General features: G+C 40.7%; 1 protein-coding gene across 1 annotated transcript; it reads right to left on the reverse strand.

The window, feature by feature from the left end:
• Positions 1 to 3,689: 3,689 nt before the first annotated feature.
• NFIL3 (nuclear factor, interleukin 3 regulated) lies at positions 3,690 to 8,109 on the reverse strand. Its single transcript, XM_065740653.1, has one exon. It carries the CDS (start codon positions 7,495 to 7,497, stop codon positions 6,121 to 6,123), a length of 1,377 nt encoding a protein of 458 aa, XP_065596725.1. The 5' UTR covers positions 7,498 to 8,109; the 3' UTR covers positions 3,690 to 6,120.
• Between the last annotated feature and the right edge of the window lie 14,853 nt (positions 8,110 to 22,962).

Here is a 22,962-nt window from a genome sequence, read left to right on the forward strand (position 1 = left end):
GAGTACTTCCTTAGTCCTCCTTACCACACCAGGATGCCTTTGGCCTTCTTGGCCGCTTGGGCACCCTGCTGGCTCATACTCAGCCGACTGTCCATCAGCACACCAGGGTCCCTTTCCATTACTGAGGTTGCTTTCAATCAAGATAATGGATAAACACGTTAAATAGGAGTGGCCCCAGTCAGCACTGAGACCTGGGGGACACCACTTGTGACGGGCCACCAACAGGATTTAGCTCCATTGACCACAACGCTCTGGGCTTGGCCATCCAGCCAGTGTTTCACCCAGCAGAACATATGCCCATCCAAAAACCATGGGTAGCCAGCTTCACCGTGAGAATACTGTGGGGGACAGTGTCAAAGGCTTTACTGAAGTCTAGGTAGACAACTTTGACAGCCTTACCTTCATCCACTAAGTGGGTCACATTGTCATAGAATGAAATCAGGTTTGTCAGACAGGATCTACCATTCATTAATCCATGATGACTGGACCTGATCCCCTGGTTGACCTTAAATTGACTCGTGACGGCTCCTGAGATTATCCATTCCATAACTTTCCCTTGCACCAAGGTGAGACTGATAGGTTTGTAGCTACCAGGATCATCTTTCCAGCCCTTTTTAAGATGGGTATCACATTTGTCAGTCTCCAGTCCACCAGGACATCCCTGGTTAGCCAGGACTGTGGAAAGATGATGGAGAGTGGCTTGGCATCCATTAACTCCCTCAGAATTCTAGGGTGCAATCTATCTGGCCCCATGGACTTGTGAGTGTCCAGCTTTTGAAGCAGGTCCTCACGGATTACACAGGGTCTATTCTGTTCTCTATCCTTGTCTTCCAGTGCAAGGGTCTGTGTGCCCAGGATGCAACTTGTCTTACTGTTAAAGACTGAAGTAAAGAAGGCATTAAGTACTTCAGCCTTATCCTGATCCTTGGACACTACGTTCCCCTCTGCATCCAACAAGCAGTGGAGATTCTCCCTAGACTCCTCTTAATGTTGATGTATTTATAGGAATATTTGTTTCTTTCACCTTAGTGGCCAAGTTCAGCTCTAGGCAGACTTTGGTCCTTCTAATTTTTTCCCTGCACAGCTTCACTGGGTAATTGTAATCCTCATGAGTTGCATGCCCTCTCTTCCAAAAACTGTAAGCTTTCCTTTTGTTCCTGAGATCTGGCCAGATGTCTCTGTTCAGGTCTCCTGGTCTCCTTGCCCATTGGCTCATCTTCCATGACTTGGGGATGGTCAGCTCCTACACCTTTAAAATAACTTCCTTAAAAGTATTCCCAGCCTTCCTGGGTTCTCATGCCCACAGAACTACTTCGTGTTCAGAGAAGGGCAACAAAACTGGTGAGGGGCCTGGAGCACAAGTCTTATGAGGAGCGGCTGAGGGAGCTGGGATTGTTCAGTCTGGAGAAGAGGAGGCTCAGAGGAGACCTTATTGCACTCTACCACTTCCTGAAGGGGGGTTGTGGTGAGGAGGGGGTAGGCCTCTTCTCCCTGATAAGTAATGACAGGACGAGAGGGAATGGCCACAAGTTGCGCCGGGGAAGATTTAGATTAGACCTGAGGAAGCATTTCTTTTCTGAAAGAGTGGTCAGGCACTGGAATGGCCTGCCTAGGGAGGTGGTTGAGGCACCATCCCTAGCGCTGTTCAAGAAGCGTTTAGATGAGGTGCTAAAGGACTTAATTTAGTAGTTGGGTAGAGATAGTGATAGGAGGATGGTTGGACTAGATGATCTTATAGGTCCTTTCCAACCTTATGAACTTATGAACTTACTTCCCAAGGTACTCTTGTCATCCACGGTCCAAAAGAGACTAAAGTCTGCCCTCCAGAAGGTGACAGTTCTGCTGACTGCCCTCTGCAACTCAACAAGGACTGAAAAATCTATCATTTCACAATCACTTTGTCCCAGATGGCCTCCAATCTTCACATTCCCAAGGAGACCTTTTCTGTCAATAAACAGCACGTCTTGGAGTTTGGTTCCCCTTGTTCGCTCCCTTACCACCTGTGCCACAAAGCCATCTTATACCTCTGGCACTGTTCTCTTTCTGCTGTGTTATAATTGCAGCAGATGTCTGGGAAGATGAAATTCCCCATGAGAACAAGGGGTAGAGGCTGTGAGACCTCACCCTACTCTCTATCAAGTGTCTTATCCACCTCTTCATCCTGGTTGGACAGCCTGTAGCAGACTCCCACAATAATGTCAGCATTATTGGCCTTCCCTTTGATTCTGATCCATAAGCTCTCAACCCTATCATCCGTGTCATTAATTTCCAGACATCCACATTTTTTCTTAACATAGAGGGCCACACCACTGCCTTTCCTGCCTTGCCAGTCTCTTTTGAAAAGTTGATAGCCATCAATCACAGCTCTCCAGCTGTGTGAGTTATCCCACGTTTCCATGCTGCTGACTACATCATAGTTTTCTGACCACATAATGCCCTCCAGCTCCTCCTGTTTGTCACCCATGCTGCCTGAATCAGTGTAAATGCACATGAGCTGGGCCACCTTTTGGGTGGGAGAAGCTCTAACACCCTCAATAACCAACTTCACATCAACCCTTGTGTTCTTCTACCTTTTACTGAAGGCAGAAGGCTCAAGAGATTCAGAAAACAATTTATAGGACTGATGTAGGTACAGGTACATCCACATTTAATCTATGTAGCTACTAAAATACAGGTGTTGGTGGAACAATTAGGCAGATGTTAAAGAGGAGTTGACCCTCAAAACTCACAGTATTAACCACCAGTTGGTATCACTGGGAAAATAAATAAATAAAAAAACACCCTACCTTGTTAACCAACAGTTACTTACCATTGGCTTTTAAAACTTCCCATGAAGACTTTTATATTATTGTCACAGGGAAGATTCAGGTCTAGCCAAACTTATATAGTATGATTAATCCCTATATTTGCATCAAAAATAATAATTCATACTGATAATTCTCTAAAGTTTCCATTTTGCATTCTATCTTCTTTAATATTCCTAAGTGAAGGCAGACTTTATGGTTATTTTTCAGCCTTCTAATAATCTGTTTTCTTTGCATGGGAAAGATTCCACCTTCAGCATATTTTTATGTTTTCTCAGCTAATCATTAAGCTTAAAAGAGGTTCTATAACCTAACAGGTTGCGATAGCACTCCAACTTAGGTAAAGCCCAATTTGTGCTCCAGCAAACCACCTGACTTCTAAGGGAGAGATTAGAAGACCAGCCAAAGATATCCCTCTCACAGAGGCTGATTCGGTTTTCTATGATGCTGGAAATAGCAGACTGAGTGAACAGAGCCACTTGATTCTCCAGCTCCTCCGTTCCATGTGCAATACTAAGTGCCAGTGGAAAGCTGGAGGCCAACGTCCCAGTGTGTTCTTTCCCTCCCCACACTCAGTGCAGCTTTTTCTGATGCTACATGTTGAAGAAAAGCAGGCTGACAATGGGTGCAGAAGATGAGGGCTCTAATGAGCGAGCCAGCTACAGCACACTTGTCTTGGTTCGAGACAAACTGTGACCAAGAGTCTGTCCTTGAATATACCACCCATGCTCTACTTTCAGTCCATGCAAGCTACTCTGAATTCTGGCCACAGAAGTAGTAACTTCAGTGTAAGTTATCAGCTGCAGAACTGGAGAAAGAACACCTGCTCTCATACACGTGTTGGACTAACGCAAAGAATGTAATAAAAAATCATGTTGTGATTAGTTCCGGTTTTGAACAAAAGACAAATTATTTATTTGTTTCTTCAAATGAAGCATAACACTAAGGTATAAAGGGAGTATAAATAACATCTGATTGTGCTCCTAAGCTCCATGCTATAACTTTCTTGCAATGACATCCTTCAACAAATTAACTACATCATTACTGTTAAGTATTAATTGCACAAAACAGATACACAAAATATATAATGAGCTAGAAGGAGGACAACATTCTTCCATAATGACAAACAACTGTAACAAGAAATGGAAAAAAACAAACAAAAAAAAAACCCAATAGATTCAGGCTTACACAGATGGCAACACTGAGAGCTTTAAGTTCTCTCTTTGAACACATTACATGTGATAAATAATATGCAAAATACTTTAAGAATTTTGTTGTTGCTTACAGAAGATACTTAGCAAGCAAAGAGCCAGTATGAATCACTGCCTCATATTTCATATCCCCATCATTCAATGCAAATTTTTACATTTCATGCAATAATCCTGAGCTTATTTTCAGTAACATTGAAATGTCATCTACATTAATTACCAAATACATACAGAGCCCAACTATGGGATCTATTGTATTATTAAGGCATGAAAAAAGAATAACAGTTTATCAGCTCTGAATACCACAAATACAGCACAGCAGTAAGAAGGCTCAAAAAGTCTCAAGACGTATCAGTGATGTCTGTGACAAGGTCCACCCAGAACATGACTCTGAATCATTAGTCGCTAAAAAGATAACAGCATCAAATCCTGGCCTTGCTGACATCAGGGAGTTTTGCCATTGCCTTGACTGCTGGACCAAGCTTCAGAGCTATCAGGAGTAACTCAAGTCTCCTTTTCATATCCCCAAAAAATTGACAAACTTCCTTTCACTCAAGTCAAGTATGAACTTAAAAACCACTACCTATTAATTAATATTTTTAGTCTATGGTAAGATTCTATTATACAGCACGGCAAGTAGTAAAAAGCCTTTTCAGGAAGTGCTTATTTGTTAGTCTGATTTACTGGTACTTTAAAAGAAGGTGGAACTAGCATGAAAAGGACCTCTCCCAAATCTATGTTGCATTTATAACATACTTTTAATTTGTAAGTAAAGGCTTTGGAAAGCCAAACACAGGGTGTATAATGCAATTCTAGTATTCACGGTTCAATGCCTCTTCTCAAAGAAGAACACCAAAGTCATCAAGAAAAGAACTCATCATCCACATAAACTGTAGTATCTGAGTTGTACAGTTCTCCATGTAGTATTTTACATTTAAGAAATTATTGCAAAATGCCCTGCACTTAGCCAAGGTATTCCAGTTCAATTAATTAAGCCACTGAAACTGAAGCCAAATTGGTGGCAAGTTTTACTTTACCTTTAAAATTGCATTATGTCCCACAATGGGATCCACAATAGCAAATGATCTTCTATGATCCTGCTACTACTAATTGCCTGCACCTTGTGTAGACATTTGCCTAATTGAGCAGAGTTCACAGACCCAGAAGCCTTACCCTTCAACTGAAGGTGGCCCATGTGCTGTTGTGCAAAGAAACATGGAATGCAAAAGGGACAAAGTTGCGTGTATAAACATCTGTGCATATTTCTTTCCATGCCTGCACTCCTTGCACATACGAATTGCCTTCTGACAAAGATGGTGGCATCCAATCTTATCAGTGCAAGGCTTTGAAGAACTCAGAAAATGCAAAAATCCAATACAGCTAATTTCATCTAAAACATTGTTGTAATATTGAAAAAAAATGGTTTGTCAAAATAAACTATTCAGGATATTCTCATTTGAGACAGGAAGTGAAAAAAAAAGTTGTTGCTATTAGAATTAATGGGTTAGATTTCATGTGATTTTTGGTTAACTTATACTAACAAATAATTTAAAGAAGGCTAAGGCTATAAACTGTTACTGTTTCATTTATAAATATCCACTTTATTTCTATTCTCCTCTAAAAAAAATTTGTTACGGAAAAAAAGTGTCCAGAAGGTTTACGTATGTTGTAAACTGTAATTTGGTTAAGTTAAGCTGTAAAAACTAAACACGTAAGTGAAGTTGAGCACAGTGTAAGAAAAAGCCAATTTTTTTTAATTAACAACTTATTTACAAGTTCTTAAAATCAAGTGGAGTAGATGTCCTGTGTTTGTCACCAATATTTTATTGTAACTGGTAACTTACACACTTTATAGTAGAACAACAAAAAGAAAATAGAAGTTCACTATATACAGCCTCTGTACAGGCTACTTGACTATACACAAGGCATAGTGATCATAACACAACCTAGTCTTCATAATAATTTGTGCACAAAAAGACACCAATCAGATGTTATGTGAACATTACAGTGAAATGACATCACAAGTCCAGTGAAAATTCAGTATAATACAAAACACATCTACTGCAAATGACATCCTTTCAAACAATAAGCCTTTACTCAGTAGTAACTTAACCAGAGTCTGATGCAGAGATTTGTTGTGTAGTTATAAGTCTTTTAAGTGAAGCAACCTCTGCTGACAAGTTTGCTATGCCCTGCTTCAAATACAGGTTCTCAGACTCAGAGACGTTGTAGATATTGTCTTTTATTTCAACAACTCCAGTTTTGCAACCATTCTGAATTTTTACATTGAGTTCTTTTTGATGCCAGAGTTCTGGTTTGAGCGACCAGTCTTGGATGTTTGTCACCTGAACAGAGAAAGGAGTGTGAGAGGAATGCACCAAGTTCTGTGCACCATGTTTTTCAAGCTCAAAATGTCTTTTTGAGGACATATCAATAGGTGACGACAATTTCTGTGTGGCATCATAGTCATTATCCATTGCTTCAACTTTAACTTGCATGGCTTTGGCTTTAATTCGAAGCTTGTGAGGCAAAGCAGAAGAATTCACTTCTGGAACTTTAACAGTTGCATGAACATTTTTATGTTCAACTGGAGAATGGATTGGACCCTTAGGAACTTGCTGCTCATCTTCTCCATCAGATGACTTTCCAACAACTCCATCATCAGTTTCTGAAGTTCTAGGAGAATTACTGGAGGACCTATTAACTTGCAAGAGAGGAGGAGAATGTGAGTACATGTTGAAGGTAGTCCCCATGTAGTTTGGATATATGGATGCCTTGTACGAACCTCTGTCTTCTCTTGGCTCTCTCTCTAATTCCATGGGCTCCTGTTTTATAATCTGGAACTTATTTTCAGGACTTCTGCAGTTGCTCTGTATACGACTTGCTTGAGTATGCTCTACTGATGACATCTCAGACATATCAGACATAGAGCTTTGCGGAGAATGCTTAATGACAGAAATACAACTGCTACCAACTATAGATGGCTCATGTTCATCTACAAATGAGTTAATATTTGGCTTGGAACTCTGATAGTCTTGAAAATACACAGTTGTTGAGCTACTGAGTTTCTGTATCTCTTGGGCATAGGCTGCAGAACTAATTAAACCAAACTTCAGCTTCAACGAAAGCAGCTCCGCCTTCAAAGTGGCATTCTCCTCTCCCAGTGCAATTAGTTTGTTCTCTAAGACAAGGTCATTCAGGCGCCGTTTTTCACGAGATCTTTTGGCGGCTTCGTTATTTTTCCGCCTTTTCTCCCAGTACATAGCATCTTTCTTTTCATCTGGAATGAATTCACGCTTTCTCCGGCAAGCTGAAGATTTGCTTTTTCCACTACTTGCTTCAGTTAGTAGTACATCTTCATTTGTAGACAACTCTTCAGACACTTCTGCTAAAGTAGATTTAAGTACCATGATTTTGTCCACATTGCTACTTGTGTCAACAGGTCCGTGTTCCTTTTTAAGGGTCTGCATTTTTCTCAGCTGCATCAGAAATGATTTGTAGTAGATCTACAATGAGCAACAGAGCAAGCTATTTCTCCAATACTTCTCACTCCACTTCTCACTCCACAACTTGATAAATACAATCGTTTTAAATCCACACACATTCTTCTGTTTGTTTCATTTTCTCAAACAGAAGTGCCTAGATCCAATTTTTTTGTAAAGCCAACAGGAATCTTCTGGGGGGAAAAAAAAAAACACCCTGGAAAAAACAGAGAAGTTGATTACTATTTAGAAACCACTGGTTTGGGGAATGCAAAAGTAACTTTAAAAACAGACTGGCACTAGGTTCATTAAACCTCCTGCAGCCTGAAAGCAGCTCAGGGCTGAAGCAACTAATACTCCACACTTCATGATACCTAGGTAGCAGATTTCCTTCCAAAACAAATACAACGTGACCCATCAGTTCAAACTGACGTGGGTTTTGATGCTACCATAATGTTATGTCAAAACTTTCTGTGGCATCACTGACCAACTTAAACCTCTAATACTTAACACTGCAGGACACCAGGCACATTGTTGAGTAGCACTGGGAAGTATCCTGTTCTTCTACATTAAAATATCTCTTCTGAAGACAGCTATGGTGCCTGACTTTGAAACACTCTACACATGACTTCTCCATGGATTAAAAATAACCTAAGTTCATTTAGAGATGCAGGAGTGCTATCTGTTGTCTTTAATAGCCTTAATGGATACTGCTGTGATTTTAAGATGTAATGATTGGTCTTGTATCCTGTAAATAATATAACAAGATATATGTATCTAAATACAGATGTTTATTCACACACGGGGGCTTTTGATCAATCATACCAACTTAAACAAAATTCTGACACGTGCCTGTTAAAAAATCTGATGAAGAAAGTGTGTTGTGTAAATTTTTTTCTTGTCTCTTACAAAGAAAATGCTACAGCCAGTATTGAAAAATATGTTAGAGAATAAACATTTACTAACATAATTTGAAAAGTAGTTATATCAAAAAGATTAATGCTACTGAGACATGCACCTTTGAAAAGCAGTCTTCACGCTAAAGTGAAAGTTTAGATGCAAAAGCCTTGCCACTAATAAAACTAGCTTAATATTTAGCTTCAGACATTTTGATTATTAAAAATGAACTCAGCACATAAATTGTCTTTTTTTTGTTTGTTTAGTCCCACTTAAAGCAAAAAAAAAAAAAACAACATTATTCTTACAAGATCTTGATCTGAGATACAGCTTCTCAATATCTCATTTTCCACTCACGCACGTTCCTGGTAAAATGAGTGTAGCATACAAATTGTTTTTATAGCACTCACTATTGCGTCAGCAATGATTCTTGCTTGTACAGTAACAGATAAGCAACCTCAAATTAATGTCACTATTTATCGGAATGTTTTTACAACTGCTATTGAAAGTACTTTCAGCATTATCAGTTTGGAAAGTTATGGAAGAATTAATGAATTTTATTCTGCCAGTTTCTCTTTTCCAGAAAGCAAAGAGGAGTGAATGATGTAATAACAATAAAGCAGGGCCATAAGGACTCAGATTTCAAGCTGGGTTCTGTTCCATTAAACCATGCCAATTCTTCTGTCATGAAAAATTAGCACATTTAATAGAACAGCTAAGTACAATTTCCTAAAATCCACAGTTAATTACTGACACGTAAGTATTTGTTTTCAATAATACAGTCCTAATGGAAAATAGAGTTAGAAGCCAGCCACATCAAATATGTTGTCCAGTGCTTCAGTGCAAGAGCAGCACCATTAATTTCCATATTTGTAAAGCAGAAAATAATTACATACTTAGATCCTGATTGAAACTTCTAACTGGTGTCAAAAGAAAATTTCTGTCAAGTTAAAAAGCAGATGGATCAGGTTAAAGAAAAAAAAATAAGCTTCACAACATAGCAACATTCATTTTCAAATATGTATGTATACACACACAACGAACACATGGATTTTAGAAGTAAAAATAAAGAAAACAAGACAGGTCACATGAATTTCTGCATCACTTGTAAAATATTTAGTCTCTGCAAGGTGGCTTTACAAAACATCAAGAAAAATACTGAGATTTAATTTCATTATCTCATAGCACTAGGAATGCATAGCTACTAATTCATAGTCATCCTTATTCACCAGACTTATTGACCTGCTTATTAATAATGTATACGTTTATTTGGAAATGCATGTATACAACATACAAAAGCAGTATGTACAGTTCAATACATACTGAATACCTAAGAAATCATCACTTGTCTTTTAATACGAAACTCAGTCAACTGTTACTGAGGCTAAAAGAATTCAAAACTATTTCAAGACCTTCACAATGCAGGTATCCAACTGAGTGTCACAGTACTTGAGAGCTAAACTCAAAACCAAACAATACTATTCTCTCAGGGAAGTGATATTTATGAGCATATACCATTATTTTCTATGTATCCATCCACAAAATACTCTGAAACACAACTGTCCTAGGATAAGAAGCATGGTTGTGTAGTTTCCAGCCCAAAGTGATCCCTCTTTGGTGTTTGTCCAACACTATGATCTGGGGAAAATACTGGAACTGAAAGTAATGGCTAAAAATAATTAGCAAAAAGCTTGTTTTTATTCCAAATGAATTTAGACTAATGACACACTTTGCCAGTAATACTGTCAATGTATCAGTAAAAATTCATCTGCCTGACCAAACACTCTCAATGCTGGCAGTGAGCTGCACTTAAAACCTAAAAACACAGAGTCTGTATCCTTCAGTTTCCATTACTTCTATGGTTTGGGGCATTCCCGTGTACAATCTCCTCATTTTAGCACTGATTAACTCCTGTTTTGGCCAGTCTCCCTCCCATATACATTGTTCCTGACATAAATTGACAGAATGTACATTAGCATGCAAGTCTACACCTATGTATGTATCTACACACCTAAGTGTTTATTAAAACAGTAGGATTTTTTTGTCTAGAAAAAAAAAAAAAGACTACAGCACAGAGTCCATTAGTAAGGCTGACAAAGACAGAAGCGTAACCCAATAACACAGTCTTACTGAGTTGCTATTTATGTTGTTCTTTCTAATACCATTACTTCTGTGAACTAGCAAAACTACTATAAATCCTTATTTAGCGCTTTCCACATTTATTTGAGCACTTCTATCATGATAACTGCTTGCTTAACAAACAGGAGTTAAGAATCCCTGTTTTTAATACTTCTCCACGTGGATCAGACCAATACTGACCCTGTAAACAAAATAAATCCCATCTGATGATAATGGCAGAACATCTTCAATAAACAACCATTTCACTTCATTGCATTTTACAGTTTCACTGCATTCCATTCACTTGCATTTTACAGTTCCACTGTAAAAATCAGTATTTACACATGAATTAATGAAGTGTAATGATTCCTCTGACTATACTTCAAATTCCAATATTTTCCCTTAGGATTAATTTTTCAATTGTTTTATTACTCCCTCATAAAGTATTATAAAACCAACATTTAATACTGCCTTACGTTATTCACTGTTAATTTTTTGTTGTTGTTGTTTGGTTGATGTTAATGGCATTCAGAGCCAACTCAACAATGCAATAACACTCAACCCTATTAACTTAATTACAGATCCAGTCTTGCTCCCACAGCAATTTTGCCATTGGCTTGAATAGAAGTAGGATACAATCCCAGATACAAGTACTAATTAGACTGTTTTACAGAACTCATACTACTGAAGAAAAAAAAAAATACATATACAGAAATCATGAAAAGTTAATTTACCCATGGATTAGGAGAAATACTTAAGTTATCTGACTGTGTCAAAATAGTATATTAAGGATTTGTTCCTAGGGATCTGTGTATTCACATTGCAATAACTGAAATGTTGCAAAAGGTTGAAGGACAGAGTCACAATGTGGCTTCTCTGTTTCATGTAATCTAAATACACAAGTCAGTTCAGCTTTTTAGAGTCCACATGGGTCTCCGCACACACATTTAAGTTACCCCACACAGTAACTGGATGTTATTATTCGTATTTATGAAATTTATTCATGTTATCTCCAAGCATAGTCCTTCAAAACAGATTGTAGAATAAGGAAACTAATTCTGTTTCTGATAGATGTATCAAGCAAAATTAAATACTGTTTCTAACAATAAGTTGCAGTCAAACTTCAGTCTTGTATGGCCAACTGTATGCCTCCAGTCCTTCAAGAAAGTTAAAAAAAAAAAAAGAGATTAAATATAGTCTCACATTTTAGAAAAGAACCCTGCCTTTATTCCCATCTACAGTAAATAAAGAATTCTAACCACTATATGGCAAAGTACAGAAATATATATATATATTATATATGTATAATATATATATTATATATGTATAATATATATATATATAGATAAAATATAATATATATATATAAAAATATAAAAAAAAGGAATATATACGTCTGTGCATGCTTTTAGTTGTGCTGTTCCCCATGTTTTGCATAGGTCTTGTAAGCTATACTGCTGTCATTCTATCACAGGTTATTTATTTTGAAAACATGTCTATATATCAGAAAAACTAGCGTAGAACCCACTCACAAGTAGCAAAATGCCAGATTGCATTCTAAACTTCAAAGAACTGAAGAACACACTTCATACTGTCATCTACCAAATGTTTTAAAAACATTTGCTATCTAAAGACTTTTACACTGTATAGAAAGATAATCATCCCCCCTGCTCACACAGGAGACAAAGCTTTGTTCATAAGTTTATGTGGTGGATATATGTCCTAATAAAACACTGCTTCAACACTTTGGATCCACCTAACCTCTCCTGTGAGCTACTCTACATCTATTGGTTTTCCCATACAAAAACTATGCCACAAGCTCTACATCTGTCAGGCCCATCATAATTTGGAAATATTCTCCAGACATTACCCCCACATCCAATTCCAGCCTCCAATGAAATTGTTCAACACACCCCTTAAAATTATGCTCCTGTTTAAAAAAGGCTTTAATGCTGTCTCCATTGGAATAGTGAGTGATCCTACCCCTAAATAAGTCATTGGGCAAGAGGGTTTAGGCAATTGAGAGCAAATAAAGTTCAAGCCTTCTAGAAAATGAAAAAGCAATACAAAACAAAAATAAATAAAAAAATAAAAAAAGAACCCCCCTAGATAAATGCACTTCTTGCTGTAACAGACAAGATACCCAGCGTCACAAAAGGGAAACGTATTAGCAATATGGATGTCATCACCAATTACTGCTATTACATAGTTACATTCATATAGACCATGAATCCATTACAGCAACAAGGAGCAATACAGAACTACTGCTCCTGCACAGAGCTCCCCTTTCTTACAACTTCATGGGCATCTTAAGTGCTTACAATTCCAGGATCAACATGTAATTAGGTCAGTGGAGCACTGATGATGATAGCTTTGTACAAGATGACCTATTTTTGCTAAAATGTTGCTTCGCTTATTGAAAGAAAGTAATGGTACGTGTCTAAATAATGTATTCCATGGAAACATCAAGAATCATTCTTTTATTATGACACTTTCCAATCACATCTTAAAAAAAAAAATGACTAAGCTCATCAATATACTCAAAACAGAACTGCATTCTGTTATTACTCACCCCCAATCTGTAACCATAAAGTCAACAGCATATGTAATTTTTACAACAGATTTCTGGTTTTAGGAAAATTACTTAAGTTGCTGTTTATCCTAATAATTAGAAATTCATTCATTCATTCAGATAGAGCTTTCTTCCAAAGGGTATATCACACAAATTGTGCAAATAAAATTACTATTTTGGAGGGCCTAAACATATGGTAAAGGTAGCAGTTGGTCAGAAAGGTCAGTCAAGGTTAATAGGTGCAAATCTGACCCACATTTTCTAAGGAAGATAGTATGATTGTACCAGATATGCTTAACTTTTTTTCTCCCGAACTATCTGCCTGCTGCCCTGGTTTAAGCAGGAGTGTGGGGGATGGGGTGAAACAAAATCTAAAAATGCTACTCAAAGTGCCAAGAGAAACGTTAAAACTGAGAAGAAATGAAAATGTATATACTACTCATGTAAATATTTAATTATACTCACATAATATATGTTATGTATATGTGTATATAAATCATGACACTTTATTTAACTATCGCATCCCTCCCCAAAATTTCACTAAAATCCCAATAGAGACAGCAGGAACTTTAGTAACAATATGCTTCTACTCATTTCAACAGCTATTTGATGTAGGAAAAACAACACTGCGCAGAGCAATCACTTAACACTAACAGTGCTCTGGGAATAAGAACTGTGTTCTCCTAATTAAGAACCATTAAAAAATATAAAATCACTTGTTAATTATTCTGACAATAAATGGCTCCTTTCAATTGAACTGTATTCTTAAAGTGCCAAGCATAGATCAAACCTTTGGCTGACCTAAATTTATATAGTGCTATTTAAAAGCGGCAGAATTATGTCAATTAATCCCAGCGGGGTACTCTAAAACATGTATTGCACCACATAACTGAAGTGCAAACGTGAAATAAATACCACTTGTAAAATACTGATATCTACCACTCGCTGCAACTGCAAATGGAACAGAGAAGCTGCAACCCTCAGAGCTCCAATGCCACAAGACAGGCCTGATTTGAAGAGTACCACTGCCTGCACCAAGTCCCCTTTTCTTTACAGCTGTGCACCACTCCTAAGAGGAGGTCTTGCAGCACTGTCACCCATACTTGCTTCACAGCAGTTAACCTATCTCTGTGGCAAAAACTGGTAACACTCGCAATTACTCAAAACCATCAGGACAAAAGTGAAAACTACACCAGGATGGAACAACTCAAAAAAGAAAAAAAGAAAAAAAAAAGAAAAAAAAGCCCTTAAAAGAGCTTTTCTATAGGGAAGTTTTGACTGTAATCTGTTACCAGATTCAGCTTCAAAATGTGAAATTCAAGCCAAAAGCTGAATAAGGAGAAAAAAAAAAAAAAAAACCACAACAGGATTTCTAAGGAGGGCAATTATAATTCTCTTCAGATCTACCCCTCAATAGAAGTTTTCAAGAACACTGCTTCCATCACATTTTGAATCAAGCCGAAGTATGTCCTTGGTTATGCAATCCTATTTTTGACAGTCATGCTTGTTATTTGTATTAGACAAAGTTACACACTATAATTTAAAAATAACCATTTTTTTCTCCATATGCTGTAAAATACTGTAACAGAAATAATCTGACATTTTGTCTCAGAACAAACTGTAGCAATTGGCCACCTATTTGCATATTTTTTCTATTACATATCCTAAGCACATTTGTATCTCATAACTGGCTGATCATGGCAAGGTCACCTAGAAGAGTCAATTAAGCTGATGAGTCAGATACATTGCTTAACAGTGTGTAATAAGACACAAACAGAGGATTTTATTGTTCACATTATTGCATCATAGTGATGTTATAACAGGAAGATTACTGTCTGGAAAAAAAAAAAACTATTGCATAAACATAGTTTGCATAACTATCTGCTAAAATAAGTCAATTTAAAATGAGCTAAAGGTTTATTTTATTTATCATTTTTATTTCATGATAAAGGCTTGGAAAAGAACAGCATGGTACTGGTATATTTTGTGCATTGTGCACTACTCACATTGCATTAGACAATGCCTGTACATTCAACAAACTTCAGCTCAAGCATAACAGACACTGTTCCTCCTTAGGACAGGACTGGATGTGAGGTCAAGTAAGTTCATACTGCTCATTGGAAGGATCTAAGGTTTTTGATACCTGTTATTTTTAAGAAAAAGAAAAAGAAAAAGAAGAAAAGGAAAACAAAAGCAGAAATGTGAAGCTCTGAAGTCAAACCCTCAAAGCTGGGTATTACAAAGGATAAATAAGAGTCCCCTACAGAAAGAGTTAAAAATAGAAAGTAAATTAAAATGGAAAGGTAAATCACTGTAAAGAGGGTTAGCACTGGAACAGTCACATAAATATGCCTGTAACGTGAGAGTGTTTAAAGCTGTATCTGTTAATGCCAGTGATATCAAGGATATTTATTCAGTAAATGCCAAGCTTGTTAAATTGGGTCTTTGGGTCAAAACCTGAATTCTTATTCATTCATATTTCCTATAAAAAACAGTGTTTTGATTGAACAAGGACCATAAAAGTGATGCATACAGCTGAGTTTTAAACTACCCCCTGGACTGAATTAATTACTAAGAAGGGCAAAGATGACTCAAAGTAGGTTACATACACAGGAGCGAGCACAATGCAGTTGAGAACAGCCATTCAACTCAAAAGAACAAGCAAAAATCGGGCTACTTGCTGCTCTTAACAACAGAGCTCCAGGGGTTTGCCATCAGAGCTGAACTTGACCCCCACAACCAAGCAGCAAGAGGCAGAAAAGTTTGTGCGTTGTTGACACTACTGCATTTCTTGAATACTTTTGAATACTTCACTGTTGCTATCTCCAGCAACTACCAGGAAACACATGGTAAGTGGTCACGGCACTAAACATTACCTTTAGAGGTTTTGGTCACAAAGAGAGTGATTTTGGTTCTCTCTGGCTGGAGGATCGTTTCAGACACGAAATGAAAACTGCCTCAGGGCAACGCTCGCAGGGCCGTTCCCGGGAAGCACGGAACACGGCCTGACCCCAAAGCAGCGCCGTGCCACCGAGTACCGAAGTGACTTGGCAAAACAGCACCATTGGGCAATGGCCATTTCTGCCTCGCTCGTTACGTAACGAGAACGCCGAAAGCACACGGATGGCGGTGGGGCTGTCACACACGTCCCGCCCGTAGCCGCTCCGCAACACCGAGCTCGGGCCCTTTGTCTGCCGCCGGAGCCGGACACGACGAGCTCCGGCCGTGGACGCGGCGGACACAAAAGCGGCCCGGTCCGGCCCGCTCCCTCCGCGCCGCCGCCGCCCCCCACCCGCTTCGGCCCAGAACAAAGGGCTGCGGGGCGGAGGGGCTAATATGGGGGGGTGGAGGGGGGAGGGGGGGGTTGCGGCAGCGCCCCTAGCCCTCACCCGCCACCGAGTGGCGGCCGCCCACCTCCGCCAGGCCCCAACCAACGGCCTCGCGGGTAAGGGACGCGTCCGCCGCACGGCGAAGAGGGGCCGGGGCTGTCATACTGACCTACTTGTGCTCCGTGGGGCGGGGCGGGGCCGTCCCGCTGCCGCTCGGCGCGGTGACAGCCTCCGCGGCGCGGCCCTCCCCGCGGAGACGGTGCGTTTCTCAAGGAACGGCGGCTGAGAGCCGAAAGCGGCGGGGGCACCGCCTCCGCGGACGGGAGGCTCTCGTTCGGGACACCTATACACGCGTTCGGCCGCTAGACCGCAGGGGCTAAACGGAGCGGGGCGAACCCCGCGACGGGCACGGCACGGCGCTCGGTAGAGCGGCAATCCAGCGGCCCCGCGTTATATAATGCCACATTTCCAGGAACTACGGCGCGCTCCGTCCCGCGGGGCCGGGAGTACTGCGACAGCGGCGACGGAGCCGCCCGCGCCGCGGCATCCCCCACCCGCACCCCGCCCTGCGCCGCGTCCCGCTCCGGCCCCGCGGACACGGGGAGCTCGGCGTGGGATGTTATGCAACGGCCGCCGCGGACCCGGGCGCCGAGCGGTCGCGGGAGGGCGCCGCCAGCCGCAACGCAGCGCCGCGCCCCGCGTACAGCCTGCGCTCGCCGCGCCTTCCTACCTTGAGTGCTCGGCGGGGCGCCAAGCATCCGGCGACGAGAAGCGAAGCGAGAGCGCCGTGCCGCGCCGCGCCGCGGGCAGCGTCGCCCCGCTTGCCCGTACGCGAGGCGAACGAGAGAGTGCAGCGGCTGCGGCGGCGCGGAGGGATGTGTGTTAGTAGGTCAGAGCTGCGCGGCACGGGGCGCTCAGCCCGCATGCCAGCCGCGCCGCACCGTGACTGGCGGCCGCCGCGCCCCAATCGCCGACCGGCGCCGCCGGGGGACGGCCAATGGAGGCGGGAGGAGGCGGGGCAAGAGGAGGGGCGCGGTACAGTAGGTCTGTGTGCTGGCGATTGCATAACGGCCGGCGGGCTTGGGGGCGGTGCGGCGGGCGCCGGCGCTTACGTAACCGGGCGTGCGGCGCGCAGGGGGGCGCTCGTCTCGCGGCTCCGCCCCTGCGAGGGTTCTGCGGGCCGGGGCGCGGTCGGGGCCGGGATGGGGCTCGGGTCGCCTCGTACCCTCTGCGCCCCGGGCCGCTCGCACGGCCGGATCTCTGGGCAGTGAACGGCAGCTCGCCGTTCCGTGCCGCGTAGCATAACGAGATGGTACGTTGCGTAAAAATAAACGGGCCGTGTCGCCGTAAGGGCGGCAGTCCCCGAGGCGTGCGCCGCTGCCGCGCCTTGCCCGCTCTGCAAAGTGACAACAAAGGGGAAGCGGGACGCGGCGGTGGACGGCCGGAGCGGTTGTGAACCACGGGCCCGGCCTCGTCGGTGCAGTGCGGTGACCCTCCACTCCGTCTCCTCTCGCGTCCACAACGACGGAGACAGCAGAACGAATTGTTGCTTAAATCCTAGCTCCAAAATAGAAAGAATTCCTTGCTTCGTTCCGCTAAGCACTTACACCAGAATTACTAACGTAGCCACGTTACGTTATTCTGCTGTCACGCTCTTGAATGTGTGCAGAGATCGTGCTCTGGATCAAAGCAGTTCTCGCAGAAAGTAAATTCAGAAACAAGCAGAGTTCACTCAATGCTTTTTGGTTTATCTCGGCCCCTGATCTTTTATCATACCCATATCGTCCTTCTGCAATAAATTCAAGTTCCTCGAAATCATCTGTATCTTTTTCCAGGACATTTATTGTGAGAGTCTAACAACCTCTGCTCCCATTGATTGTCTCTCTTTGCTTCAGTCTTCTGGTACCTGGAGCATACAGCCCTGTCAGCAGCAGCCCCACAGGGCACACTGCTGCAGAAAAGGGATTGCAGAGGCAGCACAAGGTGGAGCGGGGAGCAGCAATCACATCTGCCTGCATTTGGTTTCTTTGCCATGTGTCCCTGCATTGGTGGACACATATTCATACAAAGACAGTCAAGGTGCTACTGAAAATGTCAGAAATCAGCTTCAGCCATGAGCTTTTTCCTCACAGATGTTGGTGGCCTCTTTACAATCTTAAGCACACCAGACAACCTGTGTGATTCAATTTGAGCGGCACATATGTGGGGATGAGACTGAATGGTTCTTGAAGGTACCTCCAACCCAAGCCATTTCATCATACTATGATTCTATGTCATTTCTCATCCTGTATCCTTTGTATTAATATGAGGCTTCTCTGAAGTTAATACCTCTTATTAATTAACCAAGGAAACTACAGCAGATAAAAAGAGAACAAAAACATTGATAGAGCAAATTCTCAGCTACAGAACACTATTTTATAACACAGTCACCACCATTTGCTATGCATTGTCACCAGAAGCAAACAAGAAGTGCATGCCATACTCAGAAAAGTCTGCACCAGCAGAAAAGACCCACTGTCACTGTCACTACTGCTGTGATGCACCACCCACTGCCTCACTGTGCTCACATCCACTGTTTGGTTACCAGAAATGCACAGAAAGTGTCAGTGAATGTCAGTGGATGCCATTTTTTTTTCTGCATGGAGGAATTCAGTGACACCTCTTTACCTCATCTGCACTTTCACATTACTTGCCGTTTTGTTACGCTGCCCCTCTGCTGCCACCTGTCACACGGCAACAACACGTACCGGAATATTGGTGGTAAGATTCAACCTCTACTGCCATACCATCAACAACCACACTTGATGTCATGGGCCAACATAATAAAACAGGTGGCATTATTTTCAGAGCAGCCCTTGTACATTGTGGTGAGAATCTGAAGGACTGTCAAAAACACTAGTAACCCTGAAAACTTCAGACAATTTTTCAAATTGAAAAGTACATTTCATTTTTACCATGGATTTTTTTTTTTTTGTGATCCCTAAGTATGTTCATTTGATAACTTAAAATTTCGTATTTAGAATAAACAAATGCTATGCCTCAAATCTGCCTTCATAACTTAGATTCTTGAGATATAGAAAGAAGTATCCAAGGCAATAATATCCTTCCTATGTGGGTGGACAGTCCTGGAAATAATATTCCAGATGGAGTTTGCTTATCTATTTGCTTACATTTTTGTCACAAATTATAATCAGAAATACAGACAGACATGATCTTTCTCCCAGATTCATAACAAGGATAACTTCTACACTTTGTGTTACTCTGACTCTGTTGAGGTAAGGAGAGTCAAAAGCTTCGACACCAAAATCTGCACTTTCTGTCCCAGTTTTCCCATGACTACTTGGTAAACATGAGGATAAGGTGAGATGGAGAGGAGAATGCTGATGTGGCTGAACGTACCATTTTTCCTGCTCTCTTGAGATACAGAAAAAAAAATAGCACAGTAGAGAGCCATTGTTAGCTTTCTGCACAAAGGGAGTCTACTGGCTTCAGGATAACTCTGAAAAGAGAATCTTTTTGTGATTATCGACCTCTGCTGCTTTTCCTACTGAAGGGCTGAAGTAGGTCATGTGGATCTTTAGCTAAATTCTTAGCTGACACTGCCATGGTGGGATTTATACTTGCTTTTGGACAGCACAATATTACCTTCAGCTTCTTTAAATTCATCTGTATTTCATCTGTATTTATTGGTATGGGAATTAATCCCTCTTAACACTATTTCTGATTTTTGTTTCATGAATACTGCTGATCCTATACTGAAAAACAGTACTGCAGGTAGGGTCTAGAAAAGGGGCCTCTGAGAAGTAATTGAGAAAGATATAGGAGAAATTGCTGTTTGCCATCTTTAACATTTTCTGACTCCTTTCTGTTCGTTTGTGTTTACACATCATGAGTTTCTGGTATAAAAGCTTTGAGTCTTACCCTGCCTGAAATTCAAGATCAGCTGAATTCTGCAGAAAAATCCCACTGCCTTCAAAGAGAAAAAGCTCTAATCCCTTGCCTTTATTACAGTCTCATACAGCACAAATAATCGTTGAAACAACACTTAGTTTGGAGAGAAATAAAAGTAAAATGCTCTTAAGGATCATGACATATTAAACACATTTTAATGGTTTTATGTAAATATATATTTATAAGCACACACTGGAATTAAAATATAACATTACATTCTTTACAGCTATAGGTGCTTTAATATATAACAGTGCAATCAGAGTTAATTATATTCATCAGTCTTTTCATATATTTAATGTGATCAGTGCTCAAAATTGCTTAATACCAACCAAGTCCTTCAGGGCTTCCTGCTCAAGCTGAGGTGTTGTGAAAGTTCTATAGAATAGATGATACTGTGCTTTTAGAAAGATCTAAGCCAGAAATAAAGTGCCTGAACAAAAAAGGCAAGTTGTTTGACTACAGTTCAAAATATTAATCAAAATATTTCTGTGCATCTGGGAACACTTGTGGAAACTGTACTGTAAAAATATTTGTGCTGTAATGTACTCTTGCTAAAAGCAAACCCAAGAGAAATAGATATTCACACTGTAACTTAGGCAGACATAAGTGAGGCAATGTTTACTGGCACTGTTAAATGTGAAGAAACTCTGAAAATTTCACAATAAGTGCATGGACTAAAGAAAGAAAATATGCATGATACTGTTTGCACTGCAACAGCCAATTTAAGATTGACAGGTCATTCACAACCTTCCCATGACACAAAAACACAAAAGCAAATGTGATGCCTGTGAATGGTTTGCCTATTCTCAAGTATAGCTGCAACATAGAGCATAAAAATAAAAAGGTGTCTATTAAGTCTGCTAGAAGAGTCCAAAAGCAAGCAATAACATCCTGTTTCTTAGGGCTCAGATAGATACTGATTCTACCAGCAGAAGAAGAGTAATGAAGGAAGTACCTGATTTCACCTGAATATTTTAAACATAAAGAGGAAAACTATTTTGAAAAAAACTTATTTTAATTAACAAGCACATGTGCTGAAAATGCAAATACCACTGCTGTTACTTAAACTCTGAGGTGTGCTGCCAGTATTGTGGAAAGCAGAAACATGCTTCAGTATTTATTTTCAAGATTAGAGTGTAAAATCACTGGAAATCCCTCAAGAATGTGTAAATGTGCTATTTTATGATGTGTACAGTATGCATATAGAAAGTGGAAAATGCTGTGAATATCACTGCATTAAAAAAAAGTTGACTTCTTTCTGCACTCTCTACAACCAAGCAGCAGAGGTAGTGAGTAGGAAACTGGGATGCACCACATAAAAGAACAGTAAAGCAGTGAGCACTCTGTGGTGACTGAGAAGGAAGGCACACCTTACCCCTGCATGTCTGAAGTGACATGGCTTGTCACACAGGCAGGCAGATCTGCAATACTTTTGGCCATCAGCACAAAAGGAAGAAAGATGATGTTGCAGTGCCACCAGGAGCAGCTTTTGCTTTGCCTTTGGCAAAGGGTGCTCACCTGGAAGCGTGCTAAGATCCAGCTTCAAAGCACCTTGTTTAGAGGCTGCAAAGGACAAGGGAAATTTGAAGTGTGCAGTTAGTCATTGCTGACATCTGAATCATTCTAGTTTAATGAGACAGGCCAATAATTTGCACCATTTGTGATGCGAAGTGATAATTTCTTGAGAAGAACTAACAGAGCTGGAAAGTCCCTAGTGACCAGTGACTCTCTGGTCTACATACAGCAAAGGAATTGCTGATTGGCAGAGGTACTAGTGTAAAGCCCCATTAACTGAAGCTGTCTGTCATGAGAGAAGCAAACAAACAAACAGAAAAAAAGCCTTTTCATCTTTCCCCTTTGTTCTGTCAAAAACATGTCAGTGTGGAGAAGCAGAAAGCGTGTCCACATGGTTGTAAGCAATCCTATCTCCATAATAAAATCAAATGATCTTGCATAGAAGTTAACTCAAATGTTAGAGTTAATATAAGCCTGACTCAATTAGTTGTCTAAAAGAGATTATATGTACATGATGGTACAAGCCAAAAACTACGCTGCCTGATCTTCTGCAGAGCCAAGGCCAGGAACAGTAAAAAATATTAGACAAAGATTTTTAGATTCAGCCCTAACCAGGTTCACTACCGCTTCTGCCATTTCCCTTTTCTGTTTCATTTGTCATACCCCAAGGTGAGAGGTGTGTAAGGAAGGCAGTGGGATGGATTTTGGCAGTCGTTTCTTACATATATCTGATACTCGGTCTTGCCATTTAAACTTTGTTCACATTAGTCATCATACTGACTTTGATGATTTACATTTGTGAGTCACTAAAGTGACAGCACTATATCTATAAGAAATGTATCTCACTTGAATTTTCACCAGAACATGTGAAAGTCTAGTGTACTTGACCACTAAAGGCATACACTTTGAGGGCACAGATGATTCTGTGATGCTGTGCTTTGGGGAATGATGCTGAGAGAAAACATAACGTGATAGATTTTTACAGCCATCATAGCAATTAAGAATAGTAAAATACGTGTTAAAATACTGAGCCTCTGGCTCTTCTATGACAGTAATTATCAGTGAGTCATTTGTTAAAGCTACTGT

The sequence above is a fragment of the Cyrtonyx montezumae genome, unplaced genomic scaffold (assembly GCF_038088225.1).
Source record: "Cyrtonyx montezumae isolate F1298 unplaced genomic scaffold, pur_monq_1.0 scaffold_29, whole genome shotgun sequence".
Lineage (NCBI taxonomy): Eukaryota > Metazoa > Chordata > Aves > Galliformes > Odontophoridae > Cyrtonyx > Cyrtonyx montezumae.

Coding starts and splice junctions, on each gene's coding strand:
- NFIL3 (XM_065740653.1), bottom strand. CDS start 7,497: ATGCAGCTGAGAAAAATGCAGACCCTTAAAAAGGAACACGGACCTGTT.